This window comes from Alosa sapidissima, chromosome 22, assembly GCF_018492685.1.
Source record: "Alosa sapidissima isolate fAloSap1 chromosome 22, fAloSap1.pri, whole genome shotgun sequence".
In the NCBI taxonomy this organism is placed as follows: domain Eukaryota; kingdom Metazoa; phylum Chordata; class Actinopteri; order Clupeiformes; family Clupeidae; genus Alosa; species Alosa sapidissima.
The window spans coordinates 29062161-29076218 of record NC_055978.1 but is presented as its reverse complement, the minus strand read 5'-3'; the positions used below and the strand labels follow the sequence as shown (position 1 = coordinate 29076218).

At 42.6% G+C, this 14058-nt stretch overlaps 1 protein-coding gene across 1 annotated transcript in view; it reads left to right on the top strand.

Annotated features, from left to right (window-relative positions):
* Window positions 1-6915: 6915 nt before the first annotated feature.
* The window catches only part of prrt4b (proline rich transmembrane protein 4b), a 17094-nt gene continuing 9951 nt past the window's right edge, over window positions 6916-14058 (top strand). The window contains exons 1-2 of the mRNA XM_042078668.1: window positions 6916-7066; window positions 10339-11569. Coding sequence (XP_041934602.1) covers window positions 10435-11569 — 1135 coding nt within the window. The 5' untranslated portion in view covers window positions 6916-7066; window positions 10339-10434. The remainder of the gene's footprint in view (window positions 7067-10338; window positions 11570-14058) is intronic.

Below are 14058 nucleotides of genomic sequence, written 5' to 3'. Positions count from 1 at the left end.
TAAAGGGAACACAGTGATGAAATGGAAATGGAAAAGATTCTGACATGGAAACACCCAGTGGGCGCTGTGTCTGGTGACTGCTTCACCGAGACTGTCCAACACAGAGACTGGTCAATTTGATGTCATAGATTCTCAGTTTACTTTAAGGGAGTGGGTTGTCAAAATCCTGTGTGTGTTATATTTAACATTTAGGGGACTTTCCACTAAGATGCATAAATGTGTTACGTACATATGGTAGATAGAAATTGAAATAGTTGAGTGGTTTTGAAAAAAAAGTTTTGCCTGTTCCATTCCAAACCACAGGGTGGTGGTAGAGTTCAATCATGACTTTTTGGTAGTCAACTGTGTGGCTATTTCTGCATGTGTATCATACATAGACAGAAATTCTGTGGTGAATGAGTATATTTGCATGTGTGTGTGTCTTTGGTGTCTAATATGACATTTCCTTTGTCCTTCTCCTCTTCTTGTCCCTGATGGTCTTATTTAGCATCTCAATCAAGCATTGTCTCCTTGGTCACTCTCCTCTCTCCTCTCCGTTGTACTTCCCTTAGTGTTCACCATCTTTCTTTGCTGCTAGGGTTGTTGTTGCTATAGAAACTCATTGTTTGCTATGAGAATGATGTGTATGTGTGTATGAGTGTGTGTGCGTGTGCGTGCGTGTGTGTGTCTGTTTGTGTGTGTGTGCTTGCTTGCGTGCATGTGTGTGTGTGTGTGTTTGTGTGTGTGTGCTTGTGTGTGTGCGTGTGTGGGTGTTTGTGTGTGTGTGTGTGTCTGTGTGTGTCCGTGCATGCGTGTGTGTGTGTGTGTGTGTGTGTGTGTATGAAGGCATGTGTGTTTATGAAGGCTGAGAATGACATATGTTTCCTCTGTTGTAGATGATATTTGTGTAGGCATTGCAGCCAGACACCCATATAGATCTGTTCAAGGCATCTCTACCTACCTACCCACCACTGTCCCCATCATTGGAACTGACCCAGTCCTTGCCCATTGTTGCTTTCCTTGACTATTGTTTAGCTTGTGTATGGCTTGTTGTCAACCCTCTCTCACACACTCAGAATGCCCATCTCTCTTTGGGACACTCCACTGACTTGACCACATTGGCTCAGTTCACACATACAACCGAAACATTTTCTAATCACGATTCAAATGAATCTTACGTGTTGTGTTAATCATGCTTATTCCAATGGACAAATGCCTTAATCCAAACATTACATTAACCTGATCATTGACATACTACTCTGTATTTACTTTCTTACCAAGTTAAGACACTGTATAGAAGGTACACTTGCTCATCCAGTGGTTGTGGGTTTGCTTGTGAGTGGATCGGAGGCTTCAATGTGTAAATCACCCCTAGGCATCAAGGTCACCCCACCCTGCTCACTAGCACATGTTGGCAAACATCAGTGGCAGTCCTCGGGTAGTTATAGCGCATAATAACAGATTCCCTTGCCCACGCAGTGGAGAATGAACAGATTCAGAGCGGGAACTGGGATGGGAAAATGCCCTTTCACACATGTGTAGGCGTGCTCATTTCAAACATGCGTTAGAGATACAGCAAACCCTCACCCGTCTTTCCTCACAGGCACATGCGTAGGAGCACACTGATCATGTGAAAAATAAGACATGTACTGTAACACAACCATGCATCAGTGTACTTCATCCAGAAACATGGATTTGGTCTTCCTCAGAATATATTTTGAACAGGCTAAAAACGTTTAATCCTAGGAGCAGGATGGAGGAATCTTGACTGCCTTTAATCCTAGGAGCAGGATGGAGGAATCTTGACTGCCTTGGGATGCACACAAGAGAGACAGATGAAAGAGATGTTCTCTCCTGTGGGTGGAGTGAACAGCTGAAGTTATGTACAGTATATTGACAGACACACTACACTAAACAAATATATTTAATATATATATATATATATATATATACAGTATATATTTATCCAACCTTGAAGGGATGCAAATTCCTTTTTTCTTTTTTCTTTCTCTAAGTTAATTGCGAGTGTCAATGAATTCAAAGCACTAATACATTTGTTGTTTCACTGGTATACTGTAGACATAAAGCTCAGTAAATACTAAAAGTGGGTTTGGTGTTCATGGTGAAGGATGATTCTAAGGAATCCCATGCCTTCTGATAAGTTTGATGGAGTATTTGTGATGTTGTGGGGTTTTTATTCCAAAGGCTCAGGGAATGTGATTAGAATGCATGATATGAACTCCATGAAATACTTTGACATTTTAAAACTCATGATTCGACCATCTTGCAGGTCAATGATCCAAAACATGTATTGGGTCACACAGCAATGGTTTACTGAACACAAAATCAAGTTTCTGCCATGGCCATCTCAGTCTATTTCCACCAAAAAGAGCCACCTAGAAATCTGGATATTCTGAAGAGATTTTGTGAAGTGGAATGGTTTAAAATCCCTTGGTTTGTATTCTTCAATTTATGGGATGTCAAAGAAAAAGATGTTTTGATGTTTACTGAACTTGTCTTTTTACTCAAGAATGCTGTATATTTACATTGTGCACTAGTATGCTTTTCCCTTTGTATTAAAATCAAATGAATGGGTTTGGTGGTGTTTATTAAATATATACTTGTGTTTGTGTTCACCTGTCTATCTTATAGATTCCACAATAGAAATTAAGATATTTCAAGATTAATTAAGATATCCCTTCTTTGAACAATGGTAAAAAGTAAAGATATTTAGCTTTTCAGATACTAAGTATAGATTGTGATATTCTTAGAAACATTTGGAGATGCCATTGTTAATGTGGACAGTTAAGGACCATTGTTTCCTTGGACAAAACTACTTTATCAGTAGTACAAGCAGCTATTCTTAGTTGTTTCATATCCTTTGGGGCAAAATGGAGTAAACAGCCTATTCCCTCATAGTCTATTATGAGTGCCTGTTACCCATGCCCTACACACAACCCTATGTTGGATGCTGGCCCAACAAACCCAGATCAAGTCCAGTATGAGATGGATGCACTTGATGAAATGCATCAAACATATGGTGTCCAGATTGACCTTTCACCCACATATTATTACATAATTTTATTGTTCTTTAACAAACAGTGTTTGTGGTATATCTCTGCTGCTTAATAACAAAGTCAAAGATCAATTCTACCAGATGCTAAAAAATGAATAGTGCTGAAATAAATAAATTGTAATGAAAGGAGTTGTTCAGAACATTAATGTATACCCACTGAACCTACACTCGCATATTATTACCTCATCTAAAATAGTATTTCAGAACTTGGTATACCTCCTATTAACAATTTTGATAGTTTTAAGGTTGCATATGAGGCTTAAAGCTACATATTTCCCCCCTTTTACGTGTCACTTAATATTCATTTCTATACAAACCAAGGCAGCTGATTCCTAAAGAAACACGAGCACCCACCCCATATGTGTATCTAAATTAGCTATGTACTGTGACATTGTACTGTGACATTGTACTGTGACTCGAAGAGCTGTAAACAGTGTTGTAAGGTTGAGAGTAGAGTGTAGCCTACAAATCCGCTTGGAGCTCCAGTGGAATTTTGATTTTGCGATGAGAATTCTCTGTCTAACTGTTGATGTGCTGGAAATAGGGCACACACCAGCCCAGCACCAAACTCACGGTCAACAAAATTGAAAATTTCAGGCAGTAAATGCTCCCGTTAAGAAGCAAACCACCTTTTGTTCAAATCTACACACCTATCCAGGCGCGCCTGCCGGTGTACGTCCGTACGCACTGTGCGTACCATCAGGCTACTCAACAACGAGAGAAAATTTCCCTTGTGTGTGTGTAATGTGTATTCACACCAAATTGGCGATATTCACACCAAATTGGCCCACCGTCTTCTCAATAGTGCCACAGAGGCGCTGCTTAATGTATTGCTCTGTATTATATACATTATTAGAGTCTCGTGACGCTGGCTATTGGGTGTAGGTCAAAGTCCGCCGCTCAGCGGCGCGTGTAGGTCAAAGTCCGCCGCTCAGCGGCGCGTCTAGGTCAAAGTCCGCAGCTCAGCGGCGCGTGTAGGTCAAAGTCCGCCGCTCAGCGGCGCGTGTAGGTCAAAGTCCGCAGCTCAGCGGCGCGTGTAGGTCAAAGTCCGCCGCTCAGCGGCGCGTGTAGGTCAAAGTCCGCCGCTCAGCGGCGTCCTCCTTTTTCGTAAAATTGATTTTTATTCCTCTGGGTGTTGCAATTGATATCAATGATTAATATGAATGCCCTCAGTAAAAAAGCACAACAAACAGAAAGCAAACAGTTACAAACAGTCACGCACTTGGCTTCATAAGATTTCGCGTGGCGGCCTGCACTCGCGAACGGGCCGCTGACCACCGGACAGCGTATAACGGGAGAACGCGTGACACCGGCCGCAACGGCAGCCGAAGCATCAAGCCGGATTCGAACTGCCGATGCTACTGGCACAATTCTTAATGTGCTCAGCACAGCACCGTCTTGTCAATAGTGCCATGGAAGCGTTGCTTAACGTAGTGCTCTGTACTATATCAGCTAGCCCTCTTAGTGGTTAAGGCTAAATCTCTGACCCATCGTCTTCTTCCTCGTCGAATTTCTGTCGCTCTACATACGCCATCTGGTATAATTGATACGATTGAGCTACCTACAGGTGCATTTGGGACCTTCGTAGCGCCCAATAAATGGCTCTGGGCATTCGTAAACCACACCTCAAATACGAAAAAATTAATGTGTGGTTCCCAGACCCCAAATCTCAGTGTTGTAGATTGAGATGAGGTCTGGCATTAGCCATGCTACAATTTAATAGCAATTTAACCAAAAAGTGAATTCTCATTACCAAAATGTGTCCGGATCCGTTATCCTATTTTTTGTTTTATTTTCATGAAAAGTCATTTTTAGATTTTAAGATTATGCAAAGTTTTGTAAAAATGTCTATATTTATGGTTAACATTTATATTTATGGTATTTTGCAAAAGGAAATATTACATTTATTGTAAAACTATTGTGTCCACACTAATTGTTCCTCATTACCGTATTGGGACTATAAAGACTACACTGTTCCTTTAAATGAACAAGCAGACCCTGCTTCACTTGGGACAAAAGGTTTAGAATGGAATCAAGTTCAGTTGTTCTCTCTTCTCTCACATCATGATATTTGTGTTAATGTCATAGAATCTTTATTCTATTATACTGTAGATTATCATTACCGATATGCTGTGGTATTTCGGTAATGAGAGTTAATGGAATTAAAAATATATAAAACAATAATTTTGATGAACTGCATGCTTGATGGTGTTTTAAGCCCCCACTGTCGACTTCAAGGCAGCTCTGCGACTGTCAACTTCTAGGCACCTAACCCTAACCTTAACCCTAACCCAGCCCTAACCCTAGTGCCTTCCATGCAGCGCTGTCTGGAAGACAATGTTGGGGGCTTAAAACACCAAACACCGAACATTCATTCATTCATGTTCATTTAATATACTTATTTGTGTAAATGAAAAACAAATCAGCTAATTATTTTTTATTAATGGTATCCCTTTGTCATTTACCGTATTGGTAATGAGAATTATTCTGGATCATGCTACCATAACATTGAAATAAAGTTATATTAAATTGTTTTACTATAATACTTTGATCAGAAAATAAAAGTTTACATTCTATTTAGTCACTAAAATGAACAAATCAAATGAGGTAGATGATATTTTGATGTCAGTCTGACAGGCTTGGTGAGACTTACCCCACTGTTACTCATCTAGTTAGATATTCTGACTCTGGTTTGGGGAGAATAAGGTCAAATCTGAGCTGGAGTGAAGATCAGTCTCTCTGCAATCCACTGGAGGTAGCGCAAGGGGAATCCAACAAGAGCCGTCAGCAGATATCAGGAAATGACGTTTCCTTGGGCAAGGTCCATTGTGATTGTTTCTAAATGTAGAGAATGGCTCTGGATCATAGGAGCAATCAGGGCTGGAATGTTCCTTTTGCCCCGCACACAATGTCATATTTGTGTTGCAGACTGGATCATAGACTGGCGCCTAATCAACAATAACTTTGCATGGCAAAAGTCACCATGGTACAGCTGTGAAAGGGAAAGGGGAATATGTGAAGGGTCAAACACTGTGTTCTCCCCCCCCCCCCCTCTCTCTCAATATGTGTGTTGTATGTGTGTTATGTTGATTCAGCATAACCAACCACCTCTTTCTGTCTCTCTCTCTCTCACACACACACACACACAAACATTCTCTCTGTCGATGTATTTGTTTGTGTGTGTGTGTGTGTGTGTGTGAGAGAGAGAGAGAGAGAGAGAGAGAGAGAGAGAGAGAGAGTTGATTCAGCATGGCAAACCATGTGACAAGATGATGTTGCAGACATGCAGAATATATGTGAATAGTTGTCACGTTGGTAAGTTGTTTGGTGTTCTGTAGTGATAGGTTTGAGTGCAGACAAGTGTCTTACCCATCCTGACTAATGTGACTCTGTTCCCCAGCATTCATAATGCAAACAGATCCTACCCAGGAACAATCTGCTCACTGAGGTGTGACCACGGACATTGTGGGTCTGGGCTGCACACTAAAGCAGCGATACAGGGGGGTGAGGGGTGGTCAGAGAGAGCGGAGGGGACAGAGGGGAGGGGGGAGAGAGAATGGGATGGAGAAACAGCACGGGCAACAGCCGAGGAAGCCAGCATGAGAATGAGTAGGAATGGGAGAGAGAGAGAGAGAGAGAGAGAGAGAGAGAGGGAGAGAGAGAGAGAGAGAGAGAGGGGAGGGAGGTAGGGAGGGAGAGAGAGAGAGAGAGAGAGAGAGAGAGGGGGAGGGAGGTAGGGAGAGAGAGAGAGAGAGAGAGAGAGGGGGGAGGGAGGTAGGGAGGGAGAGAGAGAGAGAGAGAGAGGGGGAGAGAGAGAGAGGGGGAGGGAGGTAGGGAGGGAGAGAATAAGGCAGACTGGCAGAGGCAGCAGCAAGAGAGGGAGGGAGCCGTTTCTGGAGCGACTGCACAGAATCACTCTCCCGCACACAGATAGAGAGCGAGAGACTTTTCCAGCCGCATCTCAAGGCTTTACTGGATTACAGATTCAGCAGTCTACATCTCTGAGGACAGGTACGTGCATCACACTTGATTGACAACGCTGATGGTGCAGGGCAAAGGGATCGTCCTCAGGTAGAATGGGGATGCTGTATGTGCAAACGCTGTATGCAGCTGTGGACGGCACGTTTCCGCACATACACAGACAGAGTGGAGCTGGTGCCTCTGCTCTCACTGGCTCAACCATCTCCCCACGCTGCTACGGGTGTAATCTAGCTGCTGATGAGGGTTTGTTAATCTGGAAGGGAGAATATTTTTGACCATCTATAAATAGGGTCTGTTCCTATATGTGTATGTCAGAGATAGAATGTGATAGAATGTGTGTGTGTGTGTGTGTGTGAGAGAGAGAGAGAGAGAGAGAGGGAGGGAGAGAGGTAGAGAGAGAGCTGGTGCTGCTCTCTGGGTCTGTACATGTATGTCAGTGTTTATAATAGGTTCTGTTTCCATGGTGAAAGCAATTTGAAATCATGCCACTGGTGTAAGAATTAGGTTGTATGTTGAACGTTGTGTGGTAGAAATGTATCCTGAGGGTGTTTGGATACAAATTTGAAAGCATGGCAGATTAATAATAATAAAAAAAATCATTCTGCTCCTGCAGACAATATGACGTATGCAGCAGGTACACCATTAATCTGATTGGGTGAGCTGGTCCTTTTGAGTCACTAACTGAAGGCCTAACTCAAACATTAATACAGCATGTAAATAATTGGATGTTCACAGCCAAACATAATTGAATCTCTGTGATGAATATCAGTAGTGGTGAGAGGTGGAAGTACATTATGACACAGGGGATATAATGAGACATTATGAATCAGCTGGAATGAACTTGGCTGGATATTGTTTTCTTTTTGTTGACAACAGGTGGTCCCAATATGTCTAAACACGAATATTGATTGGTTGTAGAGCAATTCTATGACAGTAATGAGCAGCAACTGATCAACAGTTTGAACCCTCATCAATGGTTCCTGTTCTGTAGAGAGAATAAGCAGAAGGTAAACCAGGACACATGACAGCAATCAATAGCTGCAAAGGACAATCGACTGTGGCACGTTGTGCCCTGAATCCATCAACTGATACACATCTACACAGAGAGCACAACCTGTAGGTGAACCCATTACCATCATTTGACATTCAAAAAATAAGAAACAACCTCTATGTAAGGACACTTAAATAAACAACTAACTTCACATCGATGAAATGTTTGAGTCGAAAGTAAATTGAAAGTAAATAACATCTGACATGTAATAACTGTTTTAAGTTAAAAGTTCTAATTGACAACGCTGAGCTCATCATGTTGAAGAGGCTGGTGTAATTATCAGTGGATAAAAAGAAAAGGATTTTAATAGTGTATGGATATTTAACGTGTGTGAATGGCAAGTAACACAAAGAATCCCTATCGGAGATAACTACAGTAAGAACTAAGCCACTACTGTAACACTGGTAATAGGTTTAGAAGTGCTCAGATAGGTCTCTCTCTCTCTCTCTCTCTCTCTCTCTCTCTCTCTCTCACACACACACACACACACACACACACACACACACACACACACACACACACTCCCACTTAAAATGCTATATTTGCATGACAAATAAACCACTTGTATTGCCAAGTCAGTCATATGAATGATGGAGATAAGTAAAAAAAAATGTAAGTGTATGTGTTGACATACTGTATTTGTTTACTGTATTTAACTTTAACTAACATTACATTAGCATAGCTACAACAGAAGAATACATTATTCAAACTAACAAAACAAACAGAAAAACAAAGCATCTCTCCCTTTCTTCTGTGTTCCTAACTGAATATGAAGTGAAGAGCAATGGGGAAAAAGAACAGTAGAAGTGCATGTAGGGAGGACTGATCAGCACTGGTCTTGTATGGGAATGGTTTCCTCCCATTAACAGATATGTGTTACATTTAGTTTGGTTGCTCTGTTAAAAAAGTATGGAGGAACCAGATGAAGTAACTAGGCATTCCCCAGTCAATGCATACCTGATCCCTACTGATCCCAGTGAATGCATGCAACTACAGAAGTTGCAGTATTCTGATATAACTGTCACTTATGACCCAGACAGCAAGAGGCCAGTGGACCTGTCAGCCCACTGGAAGTAGATCTGGCAGTCAACTGGGGTTTTGCTCATCGGTATATGGGTACTCCACTGAGGGGTTACACTGTTTTGCAGATTATTTAATTTATACTTAACATGTTCATTTTGTTGGTATTTTATGCTATTTTGTCGATATGGTTACCAAGTTAAAGATAACGGTGGACCAGAAATGGCATGTCACTAATGGGCAAAAATCCACCAGGTCTGATATAAGATTTTGATGCCTGGGAAAGAAGTACCTGATGCTTTGTAGAAACTGCAGGACAGATCACAGATTTATCTGCTTTGTTTTTGTCATTATATTACATTTCAAAATGTGACGTATGAAAATGTGAATTCTGACACAGTAACAACTCATAAATAAAATAAAATGATATTAAAGTAATTGTAAAGAGAGTCAATTCAATTAGTAATCATAATGTAATGGTGTTTGTATCCTGGTTATAGTGGGTTCAGACAGTTATCAGGTACACGTAACTTTATGATAGATTGGCTCCTCCACAGAAGAAGAAGACTAGTCTCTCTTGGGACATGTTAATCCTGGTGTGGGTATAATGCCAAATTATAGATTATTGACAATGGATTTAATCCCACCCAGGAAGCTATTTAGTGTTGTTGGAGTGAGACAGAGAGAGGGAGCGACAGCACACAAAAGGTAGAATTGATAGAGTGAGCGAGGGATTTAGAGCACTCAGCTGGTTGTTTAAAGATAGCATCCAAATGATCCACAGCAGGGTAATACAGGCAGTTTATCCCTGTTTAAAGAACAAATGAAATGTGAACAGAATAAAAGAATTGGGGGATGGGCGTGCAGTCCGAGTCAGAGGCTCTGCTCACTATACAGGTTCTTCTCTAAAGGAAATTCCATTGCAGCTCCAATCTCCTCACTGAGGCAACGGTGCATTGGCTTTGAACTACCAAATTACCCTCGTGCCCCCAGAACCCCTCCCCCCAACAAAGACAGACCCTGTTCCCATGGAACAATGTCACCCCTTTTTTCACCCAGCCACAACATGTAGGACCCATTTTTGTTCACATATCGAAAGGGAAAACAATACTAAAGCTTCGCCAGCTGCTCAGTGGTCACTGATCTAACTAGTGCATTTGTCCTCTTTGTTGCATGTCAGGTAATTCCCATAATATTGGCTGTCGCAGACTCTTCTCTCTCTTTCTTTTAGGTCACTCTGTAGGAACGGCCCAGCAAGCCTTGAAGGCTTACTGGAGAATGGAAGGCAATATGTGACTGCTGGACGACACCAGTAGAAAGGGACAGTATGCTTCTCTTTCATCTGACATTACTGCTTTGCATTTCTTGCTCCCTTCCCGGCCCTCTTCATGGTTGGTCATTTTACAGAGACAGTGATCAGATTACAGCACCACCACAGAAGAACTCTGACAAGAAGGGGACTAGTTTTTGGAACCCTTTGGAAACTGTAAGAAATAGTATTGCAGCGGTGAAACCAGCCTCACTCCTGCCCTTCAATCCGTGGGATCTTGTTAACACACGCAAAGCCCCAAACCCAGAGGTCTCTACAAATGATACCTCCACGCCAAGTCCCAGTCAGGGCACCCCTCATGTTCCATGGCCCTGGCACACAGGAACTGTGACCCCTATTCCCCCAAAAGCAGAGCCTAACTCTTTCCCAGATAATTACAATGGGACATACAAACTTTCAGATACCAGTCATTTCAATGATGGGCCCATTTCCACAAGCACTGCCCCAGGTCCTAAAGAAAGGTCAGATTGGACTGACTCTCCCTCATATCAGCCAATCCAGACAACCTCGCTACAGAAAACTCCATACAGCATCCCTGCACAAGGTACAATGTCTTATCTCACAGGAACAAAGTCTCCTTCCACTTTGCTCAGGACCAGACAACCAACAGTTAAAAAGAAACCTGCTCTTGACCCACGTCCTGACATCAGCTTTGACTTGGATTTATGGCCCCCAAGCAACACAAGCCAGAAAGAGGTCCTCCAAAGAACATCTGAAACACACCACCAAGAAAACTGGACATTCACACAATTAACTTCCAATGGTGAAACTACTGACAAAAGCATGACCCATGGTCATCAAAGTTATCCAACCCCAAACTACCAATCTGAATCGTCATCATCAATACAACCAGATCTGCCAACTCCCTCTGTACAAACTATGCCACGAACAATGCCTGTCATCACAAGCTCTCCTACAACCCAAGTAAAAGGTATCAAACAAGTAACCCAGCCAGCAGTTAATCTTCCTCAACATCCTGAGGACCCCAGGGTGAGTGAAGAGGGAGGCCAACAATCACAGAGGGAGCATTCGGGAGGGACACAACCCAAACGTGTTGGAGACAAACAAGAGCGGATGGGAGTGATTCCGGAATCTACTACAGCAGCCTGGCTTGTTGCCACAAGGCCACAAGGTAAGACCTAAATTTAGCATGTCAGAATATCTGCAGCTGTAGCATTTAAAATGAGATGGACCTACAGATGACATGATGATGTCGGGTTTTTACTGTTCCAAGTGTGAGATAGCAAGCCACTCACATGTGCTACACGGGGAAGCACCCCACCCTCTTTGCCTGAATGCTGCTTATATAATGAGCATGTGCCTGACAGTGCCATTCCCCGGAGGTAAAATTGCAATCGCTAAGGAGACAAAGGTGACCAGACAGTAAAGAAGTTAAACCTCTGGGGGTGAAAAAAAGCCCTAAGAGCCATTAGCGTAACAGTTATCACATCACAATAACCTGTAACACTGACCTCTGAAGCTAGTGGAGAGGGTGGGATGCTTGGATATGATATTTGTAGGGTCTGTAGGTTTACTATTAGGTGTGTTAAAGATTTGTTGTTCTGTTCACCTCACAAAACAACACCTTAAACATGGGTGTGCTGTGTTATTTGTGTATAGTACTCTCTCTCTCTCTCTCTCTCTCTCTCTCTCTCTCTCTCTCTCTCTCTCTCTCTCTCTCTCTCTCTGTGCATGTTTGTGTTAGTCTGTGCATGTAGCTGTGTGTGTGTGTGTGTGTGTGTGTGTGTGTGTGTGTGTGCGTGTGTGCGTGTGTGAGTGTGTGCGTGTGTGTGTGTGTGTGTGCACGCGCATGTCTGTATTTGTGTCTGGCAACACCAGGCAAAGATCATGCATTAAAATCAGTCAGCTGGGTGGCTTGGCAGTGGTCAGCTATCAGTATTGCGCTGCTATCGGCTCTCCCCAGGGACGGCTCCTTTCCCCATCTCTGCTCATGCACGCTTCATATGCTTCAGTCTCTCCCCCTCTGTCTAGCTCTCTCTCTGCCTGCCTCTGCCTCTGCCTCTGCCTCTGCCTCAGCCTCTGCCTCTCTCTCTCTCTCTGTCTCTGCCTCTCTCTCTGCCTCAGCCTCAGCCTCTGCCTCTGCCTCTGCCTCTCTCTCTGTCTGGATCATTTGTTCTCCCAATCATCTGCCCTCCCCCTTCATTTGTGTTGTCCTTACATCCTGGCTTGCTCTTTTCCACATTACTTTTCCTTCCATCTCATCCTTATGTTTACACAGACAAGAAGGAATGTATTTTTGGAAGGTAAATTACTATTATCCCATGTGGAGGATTAAAATGAAGTCCAGTGAAAGCACACACACACACACACACACACACACACACACACACACACACACACACACTAACATTTTACATATATGTACCTCTTCACTTGGCACTCTTAATGGGTAAATAGATACTAGATACTTATACTAGATACTGATACTAGCAATGTACAGATTAGCCAGCATACAAGTCACATTACTATTACCACAACAATCAACCTTGCTTGGCTAATGGCTACTATGAGAATAGAATCACAGGGATTCTGACGGAATGTGCAGACTATCGATTACTTGATGTGTCACCTTGTCCTTTAGCGGTGCAAGCAGAATCATAATGCATATTCCCCATCCTCAATGGCAGGCCTCAGCAGAGAGCAGAGCCCAAGGTCAATGATGTGAGGAGAGGGGGATGGAGGAGGAGCAGCACAGGGGAGGCATGAAGGGAGGGGGCTCTGTGGGGGTTGGGGAATTCAAATGGAGCTCCTTCACGTATGATGATAGAGCTCTTGTAAAATACATTAAGCAAACAGTGCTGTGTACAAAACAGAAACACACTGCAGTCAATGCATTAGACATGGATTAGGGGAAGACATCAGAAAACCCTTTTAGCTCACATTCCACATTCAAAACACACTCATTTAAATGCAAACATGTGAAAGCATTCATGGTCTGAAACATTGGCTCTGAATACCTTTTAGGGACTCATAAATACAGCACTCCAGTACTCAGCACTAGAGTTGGAGAGTCTAGGCATCATGTCTCAATTGTGCTCAAGAGAGAAGTCTTGAGTTAATGAAGAAAATGCTGCTAAAGACTGTCTGCTAATATACCCGACCCAAAGGTGATGTAGTCACAAATAACAATTATGGGCATTATTAACCACTCACAGACACACACAGACACAAAATATAAAAGATAATTGAACAGAATTAAGAACTCCATAAATATGTCTAGACAACTGAGTTACTTCAAATAAATCTAATCCCTGATGGAGACTGCAAAATTGCATTTTAACCCCGATGAGAAGGAAATTACAGAAGGAGAAATATTGCGTTTTAATAAATGTGAGCATTATACACAGAAGCACACTGCACCTCCCCGTCCCCTGTACCTGAGAGCCAGAACAGCCAGATTAACTGATACACTCCGTACAAGAGACAGAGTTATATATCCTGATCTAATCTCTACTTTATTAATGACAGGAGAGTAAAGGGAGAGAAATGGTAGAGAGCAGGGAGGGGAAGTGAATGGAAACCAGTGTGATATAGAGGAGTATGTGAGGGTTTGCACTCTTTTGGGAAGAGTTGCACCTTGGACGTCAAGTCATAGAAGCG